We start from the raw sequence: 23,673 nt of genomic DNA on the forward strand, positions 1-23,673 counted from the left end.
CTGTTAGTGCTGCATGAAGGAATGGGGGGATCCAGCATTCTCGCTAGCACAGCTGTTCAGGGCCCTTACTCCCCTCAGTACACAAGTCCTGGCAGCTTCTGTACAGTCTCCCAGGGTCTCATTTGCCCGACCTAATCATTCTCCATCCTGTTCCAGCTGGCCATGTTTTTAAATCTACCGCTTCAAGAGCTTGTACTCTTTACTAGAATAATAGTACACCCTCATGTACTGCTTCAAGGCCTCCTCAATTGTTTAGCTTAATCATTCAAAGGCGATGATTCTGCCTCAGTGAACACAAAATGCATTAACAATTCCACATCCCATCTCTCATGCACCCCTCTGGGAAACATATTTTACCTTTCAATTGGGGACCGTGAACATGCATTCTTTGCAAATGCAAGTTTATTGGAACGAATTCTAACGTCTTCTCCCCTTTGCTGCAGCTTGGTCTGAAGGAAGACCCTGGAAAAGAAATTACTTTAAGTGCCATTAACTGAACAGTCCGACATCTGCTCAAGCCAATGAGAGACAAACACATCTGTGTAACCACATTCTCATTTTCTCCCTGCCCCAAGCCTATGTTCTAATAGCTACACCTCTGCTTGCAGCCACAGAATTATATTGGACTCATAAGATAAATTAATTTTGTGAGGTTTGCTTTGAGTAGTAGACATGATGCTTAATGATAAATTAAAAACCATCATGTGCTAGGAATGAAACCCCATTTTACATATATAAATATTTATACGTCTGTAGAAATAGAAAACATAATATATGTTTACATGTTCTAAAAGCACAGAAAATGAGAGAAAATATGACTAATTTAGAATCATATGATTAGATAATAGCAAAGTTTTCCTTTTCTATGATTCCCCAATGGTAAAAACAGACAAGTTTTGAGAGGAAAAAGTGCTCATGTCAATAAATAATAGAACAAAATAAGTATTAAAAAATAGTTTTATTTAAATCTGCACTAGTTTACATAGCAGCGATTTGTAAGACCGTAGCATAATCCAATTAGAACTAGAGATGACTTTAGAGTCTATCAAGTTAAACTTGTATATTTAATTTGTGAAGAAAGCCCATCATAGCCTGCCCATATATAAATGAAGTAAATAGAGGAAAAAAGCTTGTTTTAGAGTTACCAAACTAGTGGTCTTTATATCATTATGCTGCATATGTACCCACATGTAAACATACACACACCTCAAAACCAAATTCTGCATATTGGTGTTTAGAAATTACATTTGGTAACAAATTGATCATTTAAAAAAAATGAAATGTAAGAGCAAAGTAATAATTACTAATATTTCTCAAAAGTGCTTTTTTGTTTACAAAAAACTATTGAGCAAGTAGTATATGCATATTTGGGGTAGTTTAGTTATTATAACTTCAGATTGGGAATCAGGCTCAGAATTTCAGGATCACACTTTAATTTTTAATTTTTTAAACTTTTTATTTTTAATTTTTAACTTTAACTTTTAATTTAAGTTTTTTAACTAATGTATTTCTAATTCAGGTATCCTAACTCCAAGTCTGGGAAATCTTTACACAAGCTTCTCAGAATAATCCCAATTTTCCTTTGTTTCTCTTCATATAGTAAAGTTTTCCTATTCCCCTGTTTTCTGTCACTTGAAACAGCTTTGTATAACTTTGTACAGAGTCTGTATTTATTAATATATTTATTGTATTGATAATATTATTAGCATATGAATTGTATACTTCTAATGAACTGTAAATTTCTTGAGGACATGGAGTGGTTAAGTTTTACCTTTCAATCCTGACAGTCACTTCATTAATATTTATTGAATAAATTGAATTCCATGATGTTTACCAGATGGTAACTTAGATTTTGCAGGGAAAAAAGACAAGGCTTCACCCAAAACTTGAGAAGCAGATAAGAATTGCTGATTATTAATTGATCTTAATGAGAGATAACTAGGATGTGGTATCAGAATTAGTATCATCACAACTGGAATCACAATTAGCTGTATTAACATACTGTTTTGCTTTAAGAAGACAGGAACATCAAATTAAGGGTCAATTATTAATTAGCATCACTTGTTAATTAACATTAATAGCTAATTGATATTAATAGTTCCTATTAGTTAATACTTCCATCTGATTCTGAAAGTTACATGTCTTCTGATGGGCTAAAAAATGTTCTTTGCTTTTATGATGATGTATGGCTCCTATTTTTTTTTTTTACTTTTACCCTAATTTCTAGAATTATAGAATTTTAAAACTAAAATTAAGTTTAGAAATAATCTAGTTCTTTTTCTCCTTCCTTCCTTCCTTCCTTCCTTCCTTCCTTCCTTCCTTCCTTCCTTCCTTCCTTCCTTCCTTCCTTCCTTCCTTCCTTCCTTCCTTCCTTCCTTCCTTCCTTTCTTTCTTTCTTTCTTTCTTTCTTTCTTTCTTTCTTAGAAATAATCTAAAAGCTAAATCACAGGATTCCATAGGCTCCAGAATCAGTATTGGAGAATGGTCTAAGTTTACTTGTTTCCATTTAACAACACTCCAGGATCTTGTGAGGAGACTCTAAATCTCCCTTAGCTGTCAATTAGCTACTATAGAAGACTATAGGCCATCCCAGTCAGAAAGAACAAACACTTTTTCCCCCCCTCTCCTTCCCTTTCTATTTCTTCTGAAATCATCCATACTGCTTCTTACTTCCTATCACATATGTGCTGTCATTCCAGTGACTAAACTTCGAAAGACAAGTTGCAAACCTGTTTGCTTCCCAAGTTCTGCCAGAATGTCCTGGTATGTATTCACCATTTGTTCACAGTGAGCAAGAACGTTTTTACGTAGATTATCCCAGTGTGGTGCCAGCTCACCAAGATCCTTCAGTTCCTGGTTTCTATTACAGAAGGGAAGATAAAAGAAAATATTCTTTTAATTAAGAAATTCTTTGAAAAAAAACCTAGGAAAAAATGAAATAGAGAGAATTGGAGAATATTCAATAATGACTTAACACTTAAAATGTTTTTTTTTTTAAATTTTTATTAAAGCAGCATTTGAGTGGAATTAATGTTGCAATTGTATTAGGATCAGTCTCATCCAGGACTCAAGTTTCTAAAACAGAAAATCACACAAATACTTGCTGATCCATGAGGTTTTAGCTGTTGGCTTTATCCCTATATGAATCTACACTTGACTTGTATCTAGAATCAGCAGGAGGGCACTGTGGATGGAAGACTGGAGGGATATGGGTTTAAATAGTGTATCAGATAATACAGTAGTTCTTAGATAATCAGAGAGTCCATAAAGAGGATTACCCTTGAATCCTTTGCAAGTTTATGTGACAAATGAAAAACCTCAAGAGACAGAGTTTCTGGGCAACTAATAATCTATTAATTAGGCTAATAATCAATACATTGCTTTTCTGAGAGAAACCCCTGATCATCAAGGACCAAAATATGGAGACTAAGAAAGCTATAATTCTTTTTTGAAAGGAAATGTCCTGAACAAATGAAAATCAGCCCTGATTAATGGATATTTTAATGAGGAAGTGGGCTAGGAATCCTGCTGAGAAAGTGGCTTAATTACTGCCTTTAGAAATCTAGATAAGAGAATCCACCTCCAACTGAATACTCTGGTTGTTTTTTCTCTTGAGCTACATCATCCTAAACACTAAAAGAGGAGTACAAGGACAGGATCTTATTTCTCTGGGTCAAAAACTTGCTTATATTGAATTCTATTTATATTCTAAGAAGAAATAAGGTATCCTTAGTTGGATGGGTTTTCCCCTCCTTCCTCCCAGATAAAGAACATGTTCCTGAAAGATTAGAATTAATCTTATAAATTGACCTCATCCTTCAGAGACTAATTTTTTTTGAAGAGGGAAAGTCTTAAATGAGGACATAGGAGGAGAAAAAATGTACCCTAATTTGATAATTTATTATCAAAATAATAGAAAAATAATTTTCTCAGTTGCCATTATTTTTAAGAAACCCAAAATCAAAGCACAATGAGACATCAGAGTGAGACTTTATGGAAGAAATGAGACATTTATACATTTACAAAGAAAAATAAAATACTTTGTCACTACTAGGTTTAATGAAGTTATTCTGTCACCTTCCAAAAAAAGGATAATTTAATTAGATAAAAGATTTCATGATTGTTCTGTATTATTTTTTCATCAAAAGAAATTCTTAATTATGTCATTTAGATCTTCAATAATACTTCTGAACCTAAATACCATTTATCTATTTAATGTTAATCAACTAAAAGTCCGATTTGATTTGTAATGTTCAAAGCTCTCATGTACCATCTCCCTTATTTTTCATTTAGCGAGGTAACTGGGGTTAAATGACTTGCCCAAAATCATATAATATCAATGATGATGGATTTGAACTCAGGTCTTCCTGACTCTTAGGGTGGGTGCTCTATCCACTGTACATCTAGCTATTCCTTTCATTAAAAACAACAACAACAACAAAAAACATCATTCACCAATAGTAGTTCTATGAGATGTTGTATGACCAAAAATAATAAGATGTCTTTGCTACTTTGCTGCTTAATACAAAATTCATAGATTTGTGACTTTGTAAAAATAAAATGTTTTGTTTTGAGTATGAGAATCTTAGGTTATGACCAAAAGTTATAACTTATGAAAGAGATGTACAAATGAAAAATGACAAAAAGGACATCAAGAATACATTATTGAAGAAGACAGATAATTCATGTAGCAAGAGCAAGCAAAAGAAGATATATTTGCTAATATCTACAAGATATTCAAAGAAGAAGAAGAAGACCTCTCCTGATGATAAAATGGACATGGATAAAGGGGTGAGTAATAGTGAACATGTCACAGAAATCATGAATCTTCCTTGAACTATAATAAAAAAACAAACAAACAAACAAACAAAAACAACACATGACTTGCTTTCAAATATTTAAGAACATTTTTGTGGCTTCCCTCAATGGAATTCTAGTTTTCATTGCAGCATCTTATTTAACAGGCAGATGAGTAGTGGAGTAAATAGAGCTCGTAGCATTAAGAAAACCTGAGTTCAAATCCAACCTGATATCTACTGTGCGACATTTGGCAAGACATTTAATCTCTATCTGCCTCACCTGTAAAAGTGGGATAATAAGAGGACCTATAGACCAGGGTTTTTGTCAGGATTAAATTACATCATAATTGTAAAGCACTTAGCTTTAGGCACACAGTAAAGGCCTATATAAAGACTACAATTATTTTTGATGGTCCTATAATGGTTAGCTATCATTCATCTCATATATTTTTGATGAATTGATTTAGGGATCAGGAAAAGGTTTTGGAGCTTGGTATGGGAGGTGACATAATGAGGGCTAAAAAAAGATACTAGGAATCACCCTTTCCTCATTCGGTCCAAAAGAACTTGTAGAATTATGTGAGATTTGGAAAGGGGTCATCAGTGTATCTTTATGTTGTTTTATTTTATAAAAAATATGTCTACTTAAAGAAATGAGAGGGCATTTTACAACTGAGAACATAATAATATCCTGATTCACAATATGCTAAGAGACCTAAGAATGTACTATAGTTCTTTCTCTGAAACACAGGAATTTAACCCTTATCACATAAATTTAAGCTTAGCATTGTTCTTGGTTTTTTCACCATCATGACCCACACAGGGCTTCTTTTCTCTTTCTTTAGTCAAATCAGTTATTTATCAACAAGAATTATTGAGTTTACTATGTGCCCAAATTACGCTAGGCTGAGGGTACAAAGTCAGGGATCCCCATCCACAAGAGGCTAAAATGTGAATGGGAGAAAAAGCATGTAAACATATATAAAAGATCTACACAGATTTACACATAGAAAAACAAAGATGCTCAGAGTTGAGAGATAGAGTGTTTTAGTCAAGGAACAACAAAAATAGAGTGTTTTAGTCAAGGAACAACAAAAAAGGTCAGTGTCTCCTAAGATTGTAGAGGATGTATAAGAAAATGAATGGTAAGAAAACTTAAAGAAGGGTCAGGTTAAGAAGGGGTTGAAAGCCTGGAGATGGGGTAAAGCTAAGTTGCACAGTGAATAAAGCAGTGACTCTAGATCAGGAATATCTGAATTCAAGTCTGACCTCAGATATTTACTAATTATGTCACTTTGAGCTAGTCATTTAATCCGGATTCTCTCAAAAAAAAAATTAGGAATAATGAGAATAGGAGATAGAACTACTCAACTCTTACTTTCTTCTCCATTTAGTAAATACATTTTGGATTGGAAAGAACAGAATGAAAATGGTTAATAGTAAGGTAAAACTCAATGTCAAGTAAATTATAAAAAGGATTTTTTTTTCTTTAGATACAGATCATACTAATTGGCCTTCACACTGAGGTTCTGAAATGTCATTTTTCTTCCTCTTTCCTCCTCCAATATTCCCTTGCACATATTGACCTCCAACAACAACAAACAAATAAGACCTATTAAGCAAACAGTACATTTCACTTCAGATTGTTAAGCATTTTCCCTCTTGCTTTCATTACAACAAATTTCCCTGATTCTATAGATCTTCCATCAAAGGAATCAGCAGCTATATACTAGACTCAGTGTCAGCTCAAAATACAGAGGCTAAGTCATCCATAGTTCCGAAAATTAAAGAAAAAATGTTATATTAGAATTATCTGCTAAAACATACTCTTGTCCTTGTTGCCTTGAGGAAGAGTGAAATAAATACATGGTGCTAAGTGCTTTATAAATAGTATCTCACATGATCACAAGGGCTTCTATTTATTATGAAAAGGATAATAAACACAGTGTTAGTTCTTCATTAAGATACCAGGATGTACCTGAGGTTTCTTCTGTTTCCTCTAAATATTTAACACACTATTTTGCAGAGCAGGTAATCAGTGAACTTGTGAGATTCTTAATACACTTGGAAATAGCTTGCACTGTGGATATCAAATGTTCAACCAATTCAGCAAACTCAACAAACATTTAGTAAGTCTTAATTATGCATAAGGTAGAGATAACCAAGTATAGTGCTTAGAGGGCAGGTCTAAAATAACTATCCTTTTTAAATAATGAAAGAAATATTGCCCTCTCTCCTCCCTGCAGATCTCTCCAAAAGTAGCTAGATATTAAAATGGACAGTTACTAACTTTGTGACCTTGGGCATCAACTTATGTGCTATTCAAAGTATAGTTTAGGTAACAATTTCTCCATGAAGCCTCCTCTGATCTCTCCAATGAATTTGATTCAATTTAGTAGATGTTTATTAAATACCTGCTACAAGCCAGATGGACAGCTAGGTGGCTTAGTAGTTGAGTGTCAAGCCTGGATCAGCAAGATTATCCTTCTTTGTGATTTCAAATCAACATTAGACATTTACTGAACTGAATGATTCTGGGCAAGTCGTATAACTCTTAGTTTTTTACCTATAAAATGCTTTGGAGAAGAAAATGGCAAACCGCCCCAGTATCCTTGCCAAGGAAATCCCAAATGGAGTCACACAAAGAGTCAGACAGGACTGAAGTGACTAAAGAACAGCAGACATAGCAGCATCCTCAGAATTATATTAGACTGATTGGGAAAGAGTCCAGAAGAAATAATGCTCTCTTAGGACCATAAATTATAGACACTAAGAGAATTTAAGAAGTTCTCTGATTAATAGAAGACCTCAATAATCCTGTTGCTTCAAAGACATAAACTGTCTTTCCAAAAAGAGTGAGAATGTTATGCTATAGTCCACACTCAGTTCCCACAATACTCTCTGGGGGTAGATGACTTTCTTCATCACAAGATCACTGGAACTGGTTTGAATCATCTCATTATTGAAGAGGGCCATGTCCATCAGAATTTATCATCATATAATATTGATTTTGTGCACAATGATCTCCTGGTTCTGCTCATTTCTCTCAGCATCAGTTAATGTAAGTCTCTCAAGGCCTTTCTGAAATCATTCCACTTATTGTTTCTTACAGAACAATAATATTCCATAACATTCATATGCCATAATTAACTCAGCAACTCTCCAACTGATTTCTCTGAAATTTGTCTTTTTGCATGGATCCCTCTACTATGTGTTCTAGTTACACCTGTGACTTCCTTTTCTTTCTGTGTGTGGATGTGAGTCTAGTTGTCCCACTGATATGTATAACATTTGACGTTGGACAATATTTGCTGTGCATTTCATTAAATTGTTTTGCAATTGTCTCTAGTTGAAGGTAGTGGAAGGTGTTTTTTGTTTTGTTTTCTCTGATCAATTGTGATTTAGAGCATCTTTTCATATCTCTAGAAATAGTTTCATTTTCTTCATCTGAAATTGTTCATATCCTTTGACCATTTATCAATTAACTCCCATAACTTTCAAAGTTATATGAAATGTTTTTCTCAAAAGGACCTCATTAGTTAGGAATATTTCTTCTAGTTCTGACACTCGCAGATTCTGTGAATTATTATTGCATTAAAAAGTGTTGTAAAAGGAGATGAATGAATAAATGCACAAATAAATAGATATTTTGTTATGTGGAAAAATAAGTATATAAATAGGTAGTATGTACGAAGATGACAGAAAAAGGGAATTTGTTAAACATTCATTATGTGGAAAACACTGCTAAATTCAGGGGATATTAACTGAAAAGTAATAGGAGATGAATGAATAAATGCACAAATAAATAGATATTTTACTATGTGGAAAGATATTTAGATAAATAGGTAGGTAGGTATGTAGATGACAGAAAAAGGGAAAACATTTGTTAAGCATTCACTATATGGAAAACACACTGCTAAATTCAGGGGAAATTAACTGAAAAGTAAGAGAGTGTGCTCTCAAGGAGCTCACCCAATGTATATTTTGTGAAATTTACAGGTATAACATACAGTGAAATACATAAGGGCTAAATTTTAAGGAAATTATCATCCCCATTTTTCAGATGAGGTACTCTAAGAAGTTATATGACTTGTTTTTAGTTACAGAGCAAATATTACTAGTTGACTATTGAACTGAAACCCAGTCTCTCCAACTATAACTGCTGCAATGATTCTCCAGCATTCTATGGTCCTTTATCTGTCACTTTCTTATGATGTTCAGTCATTGTGAATATATCTGATTCTTCTTGACCCTATATTTTTGGTGTTAGGGGCAGAGATACTGGAGAGGTTTGGTATTTCCTTCTCCAGCTCATTTTACAGAGGAGGCAAACTGAGTTAAATCATTTGCCCAAAGTAGCATAATAGTAAGAGTCTGAGACCACATCTGAACTCAGGTCCTTCCTGACTCTAGCCCTGATTATGTATCCACTGTACCACCCAGCTGCCCCAACTTTCTAATGACTTCTTCCTTGTATCATGTGTCTTTTCCCCTTCCCTTGATTCTGACCTCCTTGAAGGCAGAAACCAGACTCATTCATCTTGATATTCATTCTAGCTCTTAGCAGAAGGCACGAGTGTAGGAAGCAATCCACAATTGTGCACTGAATTGAACTGAAAAATAGAATAAAGCAGGGCCTGGTGAGGCAGAAGGAGTAATATGATTAGGTCTAGGAAAGGAAAATTAAAAAAAAAAAAGAGGATAAATAAAGCTGAAGCATTGTGCCATAGTGTGGAAAAAAATTCTAGATAACATGTACACATGCAAATACATACTTGTAGCAACAATAGGCAAGATAATTCAGCTAACCTAAATTGGTCATTATTATTATTATTACAACAGAGAGCTGGATTAACCCATAGTTCCTTAACTTTCCTTTTTTATTAATTTGTATAATCTTAGGCATAGAAAGGGACAGCTAGGTTAGCACAGTGGAAAGAGTCTCCGACCTGGAGGCAGGAAGACAATCTTTCTGAGAACAAATTTGACCTCAGATGCTTACTAGCTGTGTGACTCAGGCAAGGTTCAACACATTTCCTATAAAGGGTCTCTACTACTTCCTAAGTGCTTATTAAATAATTATTAATTGAGAGCTATTCGATATTTATTGTGCATTCAAATTTACTCATTGTTCATGTTGTACATTTCTTTCTCCCCTCCCTTCTTTGAGAATATAAATTCAGGGACTCTAAAGTTTTATCTTTTTGTTCATCATGTCTAAAAGATTAAGTAGCATATAATAGGTGTTTGTAAATATTAGTTGAATTAAATGGAATATTCTATCCAAAATTCAAATAGAAGAGAGATTTTCTACTGAAAAATTCTACAGATGTTTCTATTTACAGATGACTGTACTTATGGCATCATGACCCAAAACACGTCAGGGTCTTTTCAACAAGATTCAAGCCACTTAGAATAGAGCAGTCTAGTTATTCACATGGGAATCTCAAAACAGATGAAGAAAAAGGAAGGGAATAAGCATTTATTAAGTGCCTACTCTGTGCCAAGCATTATGCTAAGTGCTTTGCAAATATTGTCTCATTTAAGGAACACATGTTGTACCAATAATGACAGAGAGTTAGGAAAATCATGAAAACATTTAATTTAGAACCATAGCTATTTAAGTAATTTGTGCTCTCAAAGAGGAAATTTAACATCACAAAAAAATTAGATTAAGAAAAACAGTTTACTCACATAAGAATATGGTCGATTAAGGGATACATTAAACCTTTATTTTAAAATTTTATAAAGTAAAGACCTAGACTACTCTCCATGTAAAAAATACTTGAGTACTATTTCTCAGTGATGTGGGGCAGAGGACAATGGTGGTGGAGAGCTGGGTGGAATTGTAAGGGTCCTTTATATGGGTGGCCACGGTGCAACAGGAGATTGAGTTTCCCAGAAGTAATTTCTGTGGATATAGGACTGCCCTGTGGGTGGGATCCTGGCCATATTGAGATAGCTTCCTAATGGGTGACGGCTCTCTCGCTAGTTGTCTGTGTGTGTGACCTCACAGGCCCTTTATAAGCCCACTGCAGGCATCAAGTCGCTCTCTTTAACCTGGCTCCCTAGCCTGGGGTAGCTGAGCCAAGCTGATGGATAGCCAAGAGAGGTAAAGAATTTGGTAGTGAACATGTGGTTCTAAGGCAGACACCTACATGTCTGAGGTAGGAGGATCAATAGCAGTTGAAGTTAGTGCTACCCCCTTAAGATAGATATCTGAAGGTGAAACAGGAGTTTTTGCTCCTTTTATAGTCGAAATAATCTCCATCAATCTGTGGGGAAGAGACATTTTACAACAATTAGGGTTAAAAATGAGTACTTCAGTTTTTTAGGCAGGCCTGCCAACACTTTCACCTGTTCCTATCCAATGGAAAACTGATACACCAGTGTGGATAGAACAGTGGCCCTTAGGTAGTGACAAAATTCAGGCCTTATTAGACATAGTACAGGAACAACTTGACCAAGGACACTTACAACTCCTTGGAATTCCCAGTATTTATGGTAAGAAAGAAATCTGGAAAATGGAGGATGTTGACTGATTTAAGAAAGGTAAATGAACAGATGGAAACCATGGGAACTCTTCAACCTGGACTTCCATCTCCTACTCAGTTGCCTAGAGAATGGCCTCTGTGGGTTATAGACATTAAGGATTGTTTCTATTCTATCCCTCTAGATAAGGAGGATATGAAAAGATTTGCCTTTTCAGTGCCCAGCGTTAACTTAGCTGAGCCTTATAAAAGATATGAATGAACAGTTTTGCCACAGGGAATGAAAAACAGCCCTACTATGTGTCAAATGTATATTGCTGCTGCTCTTAGTCCAGTAAGAAAAGCATTTCCAAAAGTAATGTTATTACATTACATGGATGATATATTGGGATGTGCACCTGAGGAACAAATGTTAGAAGCATGTCTACAAAAGACCATAGAAACACTAAGAAATTATAAATTGCACATAGCTTCAGAAAAGATTCAAAGACATGCTCCTTTTCAATATTTAGGATATGAAGTATATCCTAAGGTGCTTACAGTACAAAAACTCTCCTTAAGAACAGAGAAGCTAAACACCTTAAATGACTTCCAGAAATTGATAGGAGATATCCAATGGATGCATCCCATGCTAGGCTTGACTACCTGCCAATTGCAACCATTATATGACATTTTAAGGGGAGACAGTGCTTTAAATTCACCACCCAGCTTACAAAAGAAGCTCAAGAGGCTTTGAGACAAGTTGAACTGGCTTTATCCAATGTGGTTGAAAGAGTCACTCCAAAACCCTTAGAAATATCAGTTTTTGCTACACAAGAGGCCCCCACAGCAGTCCTTCATCAAGGAGACAGTGTGATAGAGTGGGTGAACCTCCCAGCACAACCAGAACAAAGCCTTATTCCTTACCCAGTGCTTGTGGCTAGAATTTTATTAAAGGCCATTAAATGAGCAGTACAATTATCTGGGATAAGACCTGACAAGATATACACCTTTTATACTAATGCACAAGTTAATGTGTGCTGTGAAACCATCCCAGAGTGGCAAATTTTATTAGCCATGGCTCCAAATTTTACACACGGGTATCCTTTAAAGATAAACAGACTGTTACATAATTGGCGATGGATTCTTGAAGAAAAGGTTTCTAAAGTTCCTCTTGAAGGACCAACTATCTTTACAGATGCATCCAAACATAATATTTGTGCTGTACTATAAAGAGAGTAATCAGAACTCCTTTTCGGTCCACTCAGCAGAATGAATTGTATGCAATCATTCTAGCTCTTGCTTATTATCTGGGAGACATAAATATAATATCTGATTCAGCCTATTCAGTAGGTGTGGTACAAAGAATTGCCATAGCCCAAATAAAATTTGTAGCCTCCAATATATACCAGCTCTTTAAGGAACTTCAAGAGCGAGTGAGAAAGCATCCAGGTTAAGATTTATATTTTGCATGTCCACTCCCATAGTGGACTTCCAGGTCCTATTTTTGATGGCAATTCAAAGGCAGATAGCCTTCTAACCATGTTGGCCAATACTCCTTTATTTCAAGAAGCACAAGAATTTCATTCTAAATATCATCAGGCTGCCCGAGCTTTATGTTTACAATTTGGAATAACAAGAGAAGAAGCTAGGAGCATAGTAAAAGCCTGTGCAGCTTGCCTTCCTTTCCATGCTCCTACACTCCATCCAGGGAAGAACCCTCGTGGTTTGAGACCTAATAAAATTTGGCAAATGGATGTGACCCATTATAAATCTTTTGGATGTCTGTCTTTTATCCACATCGTGGTAGACACCTTTTCAGGATTCACATTTGCAATGCCAGCAGCAAAAGAGACAGCCTGAGTGGTTACTGAATTCCTTATACAAGCATTTGCAATTATGGGTGTGCCATAAGCAATAAAACAGACAATGGAGCTGCATATATATCTAAACATTTTGCACACTTTTGTGCACAGTATAAGATTTTACATACCACTGGCATACCCTTTAATCCTCAAGGGCAGGCAATAGTAGAGAGAAGAAACAGAGATATTAAGACACTCCTCCAAAAACAAAAGAAAGGGGAGCCATGGGTAACCCTAGAGAACTTCTAAATTTAAAATTTGAAATATAAAATTTAAAAGACATCTTAGCTTGGAACATATAGATCTGACTCCCCATAATTAAGAAGATGTGAGTTCAAATCCTGATAATCTAGCTGGGTGACATTATACAAAAGCCCCTTAATCTGTCAATGTACCACACAACTTTTTAAGTCTATAAAACAGAAAGTTCAAAACTACCTTTGCATGTATTTTGGAAAAATAAAATACTATTGAAAAAAAAAATTTAAAGGCTGTAAATTAAAATTGAGTTGCTGCTCTGCATTGTCTGAGAGAGTTTCTAGGACAGATCAAAACCAACACTAATTGATTTCAGGAGAATTATTTTTTATTTTTTCATATTCAATATTTCCTTATATCAATGAAAATCTAATTATGATTTCTCTCCTTATTCTATGGGTAACTAATACCCATTCACCTCAAATATCTTTCAAAGTTCAATTTATATAAGGGGCAATCATCCTGTCCCCATGAAAGTGCTTCTCTTCATTCTCTCAGAGAATGTCTTATTCTTTCTAAGCATTTAAAAATTCCATTCTGTTTGTTTCTATACACATTTCATTGTACCTAGAAGACCTTAAGCTCCTTGAGGAAAGGGACTGTATTTTATATTTCAACTATCAACAAGTATTGCTATATTTACCACACTGTGCTAGACACTAGGGACCAAAATATTAAAGTGAGATAGCTAAGTAACTTCTAATTTAAAATCAGGCTGAAACACACAGAGGAGAAGAGAAAGAGGCTTTTGGTCTGGGCAAAGATTATAAATGGATCCTTATGGAAGCTGATTGTTAAGTCCTTTCCAGTAGCAATGGCGACTTTGATTTGATTATTGTTCCAAGGGCAAGAGTAAGAGATGGAAGGCAATATAGTCATATGGTAAATGAGCAGACAACAAAATATCCATTTTAGGAAGGCCCTAGGAATTCTAGTTTATAGAAGGATGAAAACTAAAGCATAATCTGGGGCTGATTATATATCATTGGTTAAAATAGGTCATTATGCACTGACTCCCCAATGTTAAGAGATCATCCTTAGGGTATAATCTCCATACTGTGTTGCATAATTCTTGTATAGGTCTAGAAGGTGGCCATTTCTGGTAGAAAGAAAGAATAGAAGTGAAGTGATAGAGCAGTGAAAATATTCTCTTTTAGGTAAGTCTAAGTGTCTTGATGGTTGACTGGATAGGATGTCCATACTAAATGATTAATAAATATTTCTTACATGAAAAGATCAGAGTATACATATCTATACTGCAAATTAGATAGTTTATTTATGAGACCTTTTTTGAAAAGGTTAAATAAGTAAAAAAAAATCCAGGCATAAGGCAAAATATAAGGCAAAAATAAAACAAAACATGAGGAAAAGTAGTGAACATAAATGATTGTTGTTGATCTGAAATTTCATTAATTTCACAAGAGAGATCCCAATTCCAAAACTTGATGCAAAAATAAACATAATGTCCTTCAATAGGCTCAACATCCCTCCAGATTAGATCCAAGAAGGGATAAGAATTGTATACAAATCACAAGAATTTTTGTAAAAAATATTTTTGTCAATGACAATATAATTGATTTCAAAATGAGTTAAAAAAAACATTTATCATTTAGAAAGAACTTAGATATAAAGCCTAGGATTATGAGGACAATAATGACTCTACATGACACAGATCAAATATGTTTGTATTTGATAAATGATTGGATTCCAAACAATAATATTAGACTGACACATTTAAAGTACTCAACCTATTATTGATCAAAGAAAACTTCTGTTTCACATAAACAATAAACCCAAGGATAATTTTGTTGTTCCCAAGAAGGTACATTGGTGTTTATCTGATTGTAAACTGACCTTTGATTATTCTCTATTTTCCTGCATGAAAAAAGTTCAACATGCATGAGTTACATCTTAAGGATCTCTTCTCACGTGGATTGCAGGCAATTATAAATATTCTTGGAAAAAAACATCAGAGATGCATGGAATAACAAATCTGTGAAGAAAGAATTGACTTCCTACTTTTCTGCACATGTTGTACATAGTAATACAGTATATCATAGCAAGGCTAAAAATTTACTCTGATTATTTCTAAGTTTTAGAGATATCATATTTAATAGAGCAACCATTAAACATTTACCCTTTCCCTTTCTATGCTTATTTCCCTTTGGCCTTCCTCTAAATTGGCAGATTATGTTTTCCCTTTTAGTGGAGAATCATACTACTCTCAAGATCATAGGGTGAACCCTTGTGGGCAACTTTTCTTATTAACAATGCAGTTTATGAAATCCTACTGGGATATTTTTTTTACCATAATGAATATCAGTCACTAATATTCAATTAACCTTAAACCAAAACTTTTGCTGAAAATTTAAATAAAATACATACTGCATACATAAGATTCCACCCATAAGCTTAGATCACATTCTTCCACCAATACACAGTGTTGTTAGATGAAAAAGTCTCTCACACAAACATGCACACACACACATATATATGGGGCCAAGTTAACTCTACTTTACTATCTTATATGCACTGATGTCTGTTTATCTGAAATTATAAAAATATAAGGAAATAAATAGCACACAAAAGTTCTTTGATAAGCATAGCTTTTATGTAATCAAATACTTTCACTATTTTTCTGAGTGAATTGAACACACTGTGCTAAAAATAAATGATACCTTGCTAAGCAATGGAACTCTGTAGTTCTTGTTTTTCAGTCTTGTTCTTCCTGACCCTACCTGGGGTTTTCTTGGGAAAGATAATGGTTTACCACTTCCTTCTCCAGCTCTTTTCTGGAAGAATTGGGGCAAAAAGAGCTCCAGTCTAAGATGATGGATTCAGCTAAAGTAGTTTTATGCTCTTTTTGGAGAAGAGACATGACATTTATAGTAACATTGGCAAGAGGCTCTTCAATTTTTCTTCTCTACAAGATTATTCTTTTCTATCTCTCAGCAACAGCATATGTCAAGAAAGAGATGCATTTCCTGCCTTCTCTTTTCTTCTATTGTTCCTCTTTTCAGTAGTAGATGATAATAGAGAAGAAATTAAATCTTTTCTAGCCTTTCTTCTTCTCAGTAGCAGGTTGTAGTACAAAGGTAACTTCTGTCTCCCTTTAGCCAAAACAAATTTGCATGGCAATAAGAGATGGTGTGGGAAAAAGGTGTTAATGACCTAATGCTCTTCCTTCATGTCTTTCTGGTTCATTAGTAAGGTCTTCTCTACAAAAGACCCCAACTTGTCTTAAAGTTAATAGGTAAATTGTCATCTTTTTTCTTTAATCCATGAGCATAAAATTTTTTATAGTTTGTCATTTTTCCCTGATTACTAACCTTGAAAGAATTCTCCATTTTCAAATACAAATAAACAAACAATAAAAGAGATTTTGTCTTGGAGTTGTTCCCAAGTGCTATGGTTTGTAATATGGGTGATGCTTTTGTGTTTTCCCAGTTACCCAATGGAGTGGAATAACTTTGTGGGCTTGTTCCCGTGCTTTTTAGCCTGATATTTTTAGCTATATTATCAAATTCCTTCAGTGAGGATGAACATGGTATCAAGATCAATTACTATAGTAATGGTAAATTCAACTTGACAAGATTACAAACCAAAACAAAAGTGGAAAGAGTGCTGGTGAATTATTTTGTGTTTGCAGATAATTATGTGCTCATGAAATTCTGAAACTGAGATGCAACAAAATATGGATCGATGATCTGCCCCCTATGCTAATTCTTAATGAGAAAACAGAGATCCTCCATCAGCCAGCACCTCTTCATCCATATGTGGAACCATCAGTTACAGCAAATGGAGAAGTTGTGGATGTTGTGGATAAGTTCATTAACCAAGGCAGTGTACTTTCCAGGTATATCCACAATAACAACGAGGTTGATGCACAGAATGATAGATCTAGTGCAGGTTTTGGGAAGCTCCAAAGGAAAGTGTGGGAGAGGTGAGATATTGGAATAACTGTCAAATTGAAGTTCTACAGAGCCATTATGCTGACCTTATTCCTGCAAAACCTGGCGAGTTTACTTGCACCATGCCAGGAAACTTAATTGCTTCCATTTGAATTGTCTTAGGAAGATTCTGAAGATCATCTGGCAGGATAAGGTACCAGATAGTGAGTCCTTTCTCAGATAAAACTGCCCACCATTTAAACTTCTACCACAGAGAGCACAATTCCATTGGGCTTGCTGGATGCCAAATATATGCTTGCCAAAAGACTTATGGAGAGCTCACGCAGGGCAAGTGTTCACATAGGGGTCCCAAAAAAATGTGATACAAGAATCTAAGGTCTTTCTTAAGAACTTGATTACATAAAATAGGAGACAGTGTCATAGGACTACGCAGTATGGTCTGCTTTCATCAGAGAAAATGCTGTACTCTATAAGCAGAAACAAAAACAACCAAAAAAAAAAAAACAAAAAACCGTGAAATGAACAAAATTAGAGAATCTACCCCAAATGTTCATATGGACTATTTGTGTGCGACCTATGGCAGAATATTTCTAGCTGATAATGGTCTGATCAGCCACAATCAGACATATTTTAACTCTAATACAGTGGCGTCATTTTGGTTCTATTTGAGACCACCACTAATTATCACCACAAGCTTGTCATATGCTAATGAGCAATATTGCTGCCTCTATATTAAGACAGGATCAACTTTCACTTCCCCAAAACTTTGAAAAAAAATGTCAAAGACAAGTGAACTGCCAATAATATTGACAAAATTTTTTTATTTTAAAAATAAAATAGTTGAACCATTATCTTCATAATGTCTCTAAAGGCAGGACCGTTAAAAAGTAGCAGCAGAGATCTAAAAACTACCAAATCAGCAACCTTTCCCTGGTTTTTTAACTAAGGAGTTATATGAACATTGTGAAGTTATTATTTTTTTTAAATTTATGGTAGGGAAAATGCATGTATGATTTCCTTAGTGTGGGGAACTCATGATTTGAAAACTTAACTCTGAGAATGGGCACATCTCATACATAATGTATTGTTTTACAGAGTTGTCTAAAATATTCAGAATTTAAATAAGTATTCAGAAAAGTGCTGTAAAGCACTTAGCACAATGTGTGGCACATAGCACTATATAAATGCTAACTATTACTGTTGCTGCTGTTGTTATCCCCTGGTCTGAGAGCTAATGTAGATTTTAGATACAGGATTTAAAGCAGATCTTTCTGACACTAAATTTAGCTCTCCATCCATTAGGTCACAGTGCTTCTCATACGTATATATGAATTACTTATCTATAAAAAAGAATACACATAGCATCAAGTACATAGGAGTTACAAATATGAAATTATGCAACAATGAGTGAAACATATTTTGTAATGTTCTGATCGTCTCTCAGTTGTAATCCTTCTCTGGGAGGAGGTTTTTTTTCTGTATAATCTTTTCCTCTATGTGCAGGTTTCTTGGGAGGCTTCTGGAGCCTCCAGCCAGCCTCTTCTTCTTCCTGAATCCTGGCTCTGAATCTCCTCCAGCTCTTGTCCTTCCCCAGTCCAGACTGCTCTCCAAGCTCAATGTTGCCTCTTTTTATCCTCCCAGAGAATGGGCGTGGGATAATGCAAGGGCTTCTGGGAAGAAGTACTCCAACCAGTGAGCTTGCTCCTCCTAGAATTCCTAAGGTGTAAACTCCCTTTAAAGGCCCGAACCAAAGGTCTGAGCCAGAGAACTGTCAAGTCAACCTGAATTCTCACCTTGTCACTGTCCAAGACAATCTGAGTTCTCACCTAGTAATCCTAACAGTATTTGATAGTCTTCAAACAATTTTATCCTCCTGATTTTGAGTTTAATGAGATATTCAAAAATGGCAATACCCAAGGCCAACTCTGGACTTTTCTCTCAAACTGGTAGTAAAATTATTTATAAGCTTTATAGAATCCAGAATCCAATCACATTTTTCATTCTATGTACTTTGGCTCTTTTTTATTATATGTTGTACATGGGGTTGCTTTTTCCCCCTCTAAAACACATTAATATATATTTATTCCTCTCCTATGAAAACTTCTAGTCTCCAGGTTTTGTGACTATGAATCAGGGCAATGGCTATTAAAGGCCAGCTCTTTGGCAGGAGGTTTCAGGAGTACAGACCCAGAGGACACAGTAGAATTTGGGAATGACACTTGTGTCCCCTGAAAGCTGATTCACAGGGATTGGCCCAGCGGTATGTATTCACTGGAGGCATCGGAGACCACTCTTGAATCTTTTCCTCAAAGTTATACGGTTTGATGGGCTCAGCTCCCTCTCTGTGTCTGAGTATAATGAGGTGAGGAGTAGATGGGACTCAAGGGAAGTAGGGGAGAAAAGACAAATGAGAAGGAAAAGGGAGAGAAGCTCCCTGGTGTTCTGTATCAGAGAATCAAAATATATGGAATAAATTTCAACATTTTTGACAGGTTTATTGGTTTTGAGGTTTATCTGAACTGAAAAATTTCTAATGGGTTTCTGAGATCTCTTTGCAATATACAGGGTTTGACTCAGCACTGCTTTCCTATAAAGGGCCTTTACTCTTACTTAATAAGGCTTTGTGACATACGGACTAGAAAGTTGCCCTAGCCTCTGATATCAATGTATACGATTACATGCCTTTTACACTATTATATGCCTTGCTTTTATGTTGCATTTTGTTGCTGTCACCAAGCTCCATCTATGCCTAAACAGCATTTTTTTCCATGAGCAACCAACATATTTCAAAGGAGAATATGCACAGTGAACCTCTGAAGGAGGATGAAATCTGAAGAAAATACATGGCATAAACAAAATATGTGACACCATTAGGAGAACTATAAAAATTTTATTGCCCATAGTTTGGCAAGTCTTACATAACTTGTCTGCAGTCAACCCAACTTTGTGGCACCATAAAGCCTTCTGTATTCCTATTGAATTTATTCCCCATCTCAGCCGTCTGCAATCCCACATTCTATTCCATTTTCACTGGAGGCAATCAGATGCTGAAGTTTCTTCATTCTTCTTCTCTGGGCTCCTTTTTCCTAGTGAGTTGTGGAGAGGCAACCCCATGTAGAGGGAGGAGGACTGGATCTGCAGTCCAAAAAAACCAAGGTTCCAGCCATGGTTCTGCTCCTAATAAACCAAGGTGTGACTCGAAGAAAACCTCATCACATTTCTGTGACTCAGACTTCTTCTCTGCAAAATGAAGGAGTTGGGCTAGGTAGCCATGGAGGACCTTTCCGGCTTCTAATCTATGAAGGTTCCACACAACTGTCACACAGTAGGAATGATCATGTTTCTAGATGAGGATATTGTCATGCTGGGACATATGTACAAAGTGAACACCCAGAAATGTAATCATTTTAGAATAGTACAATTATCTCCAAAGAAATAACTTGCTAAACATTGAAAAGTGACATGATTTGCTAGAAAGAAGTCTGGTTTGATTAGATTTAGCCACTTCCAGTCCTGAGATGGACTACTAAGTGATTTGGGATAAGTCACAATCTCTTTGGAACATATCCATAAAATCTGTAAAATTTTACACAATTCATCACATCAACACCTTTCATTTTTCTTTCTCAATAGCATTTTATTTTTCCAAATACATATAAAGATAGTTTTCAACATCCATTTCTGTAAGATTTTCTGTTCCAGATTTTTTCTTCCTTCCTCCTGACTTTCCCCACTCCCCAAGATAGGAAGCAATCCAAAATAGGTTAAACAAGTACAACCCCTCTAAAATATTTCCATATTCATCATGTTCTGCAAGAAAAATCAAAGTAAAAGGGAAAAAAAAAAACAAAGCAAAAACAAGCAAAAAAGAGTTGAACGAACTATGCTTTGATCCACATTCAGTCTCCACAGTTCTCTCTCTGGATATGTATTGCATTGATAAGAAGAGCTAAATCTATCATCTTGATCATTACATAATCTTACTGGTTACAGTGTTCTCCATGTTCTCCTGGTTCTTTTCAATTCACTCAGCATCTGTTCATGCAAGTCTTTCCAGGTTTTTCTCAAATCAGCTTGCTCATAATTTTTTATAGAAGAATGTCATTACTTTCATATACCATAACTTATTCAACCATTCTCCAATTAAGGGGCATCCACCAAGTTTCCAGTTCCTTGCCACTACAAAAAGGGGTGCTTCATGCTTTTCTGCACATGTGGGTCTTTTCCCCTCTTTTTTAATGTCTTTGGAATAAAGACCCATTAGTGACAATGCTGGGTCAAAGGATAGTGACAGTTTTATAGCTCTTTGGCCATATACCAACATATTTTCATTATCAGGTTTAACGATAAATACAAAAGTAATACAGCAATTTCTACTTGAAAGAAACTTACGTCATAATTGGGCAGACAAGTACTTCCACAGAAATCTATAGAATACAAATTGATACAAATTAATTAAGTGTAAGGTTATTTGAGAAAAAGAGTACCAGTAGGTAAAGAGCTCAAAAAAAAGTTTCATGCAGAAGATAGTGTTTCAGCTGCATCTTAAAAGAATGGAGTTTATAATTTATTTTAGAGGTAATAGGTATTATTGATGTTGACTGGGCATGTCATAGCAGGGTTACTGTGAGGAAAGCACTATGAAACTTTGTTCCATGAAAATTTAAGTTATTATAACAGAAGAGTCAACAATTAAAGACCTTATGAACTATTTAGCAATTAGTCAAAAGAGAAAAATTACAGTTAATAAAATGGAATAACATTTATAGGAACTATAGAAGTGAAATACTTGTTTTTATTGAAGAAAAGATTTTAGGTGGAACAAGGTAGATGAGCTTGGATGTGAAAAATAAATTTTCAGACTGGAGTTCTGGAGGGGAACCAAGATGGCAGAGTGAAGCCAGGAAGTTGCTTGAACTTTCAGATACCCTCAAAAACCACATGAAAACAAGCCTCTGAATAGAATATGCTGGAACAAAACTACTCTCCATCTCAAGATAGTTTAGAAAGACTTCAGGAAAGGTCTAGTTTCACTGAGAAGAAAGGGTTATTCTGTCCAGGTCAGACAGTATCTGGGAAAGAAATGAGAGGGTCTTAATAACTGTGGATCAGCAACTGAGGCCCTTGGTCCTGGTTCAGTAGTGATCAGACCAGTGGGGCAGCTTCCATTTTCAGCTCAGAAGGCAAATTGCCAGCCCAGGAAACCATGATATTTCCTGGAGAGAGCAGACACCCCTTCTGTGAGCAAGTCCCTCAAACAAAAAGGGCCCCTATGTTCAAAACTAAGGCTCAGAGTTGCACAAGAAGCTTGGAACATATGCTGTGTACCAGGAAGAGAACTTGACCATAAAAGGCACAAAAGAGGAAAAAAAAAAAAAGAGAGAAGGAAAGAAAATGAGCAAGAAAGAAAAAAGAATCTTAACCACTAAATCTATTATGGTGACTGGGAAGACCAAAACACCAACTCAAATGAGAACAAAATTCCCACAGAGGAAATCTTCAAGGGAAACATGAATTGCTACCAAGCTCAAAAAGCCTTCTTGGAAATGTTCATAAAAGATTTTAAAAAGGCAAATAAGAGAGGTAGAAGTAAAAAATGAGAAAAAAATCAAGGGTTTTAAGCAAGAGTGAGTCAACAACTGGGGAAAAGGGGAAAAAATCTATTGAAGAAATCAATTCCTTAAAAAATACAATAGGACAAATGCAAATAATAATAATAATAATAATAATAATAATTACCATAAAGGATCAAAGGGCCTGGGATACCATATTCAGGAAGGCAAAGGACCTGGGATTACAACCAAGAATTAACTACCCAAGGAGACAGAGCATCAACTTTAAAGGGCTCTTCAATGAAGTAAGAGACTGAATCATTTTTATTGGGAAAAAAAAAAAAAACAGAACTAAATTATTTTTTAAATGCAGGACTCAAGAGAAGCAAAAAAAGGTAAACATGGGAAAATATATGTGTATATATGAATTTCCTAAGAAAACCTCCAAGGCCAGATGGATTTACAAGTGAATTCCAACAAGCATTTAAAGAACAATTGATTTCAATACTATGTAACCTATTTGGAAAAATAGGTAAACAAGGAGGCCTGTTGAATTTTTTCTATGACGCAAATATGATATTGATACATAAACCAGGAAGACCAAAACAGAGAAAGAAAATTACAAACCTATCTCCCTAATGAATATTAAGTGAAAAATATTAAATAAAATATTAGCCAAGAAGCCAAGAAATCAAGAAAATCATCAAGAAAATATATTATTTTCAAGTGGAATTGCATGCCATCTGGTTCAATATCAGGTTCAATATCAAAACCAGGATACTATTTCCCTAATTGACCATATCAATAACCAAAGTAAC

General features: G+C 35.2%; 1 protein-coding gene across 5 annotated transcripts in view; it reads right to left on the reverse strand.

The window, feature by feature from the left end:
• The window catches only part of INPP4B (inositol polyphosphate-4-phosphatase type II B), a 910,680-nt gene that overhangs the window by 205,927 nt on the left and 681,080 nt on the right, over positions 1-23,673 (reverse strand). For all 5 annotated transcript variants that reach the window (XM_074275067.1, XM_074275068.1, XM_074275070.1 and 2 more), the window contains 2 exons: positions 2,730-2,860; positions 358-462 (listed from right to left, as the gene is read on the reverse strand). In XM_074275067.1, coding sequence (XP_074131168.1) covers positions 358-462; positions 2,730-2,860 — 236 coding nt within the window. The remainder of the gene's footprint in view (positions 1-357; positions 463-2,729; positions 2,861-23,673) is intronic.

This window comes from Sminthopsis crassicaudata, chromosome 6, assembly GCF_048593235.1.
Source record: "Sminthopsis crassicaudata isolate SCR6 chromosome 6, ASM4859323v1, whole genome shotgun sequence".
NCBI lineage: Eukaryota > Metazoa > Chordata > Mammalia > Dasyuromorphia > Dasyuridae > Sminthopsis > Sminthopsis crassicaudata.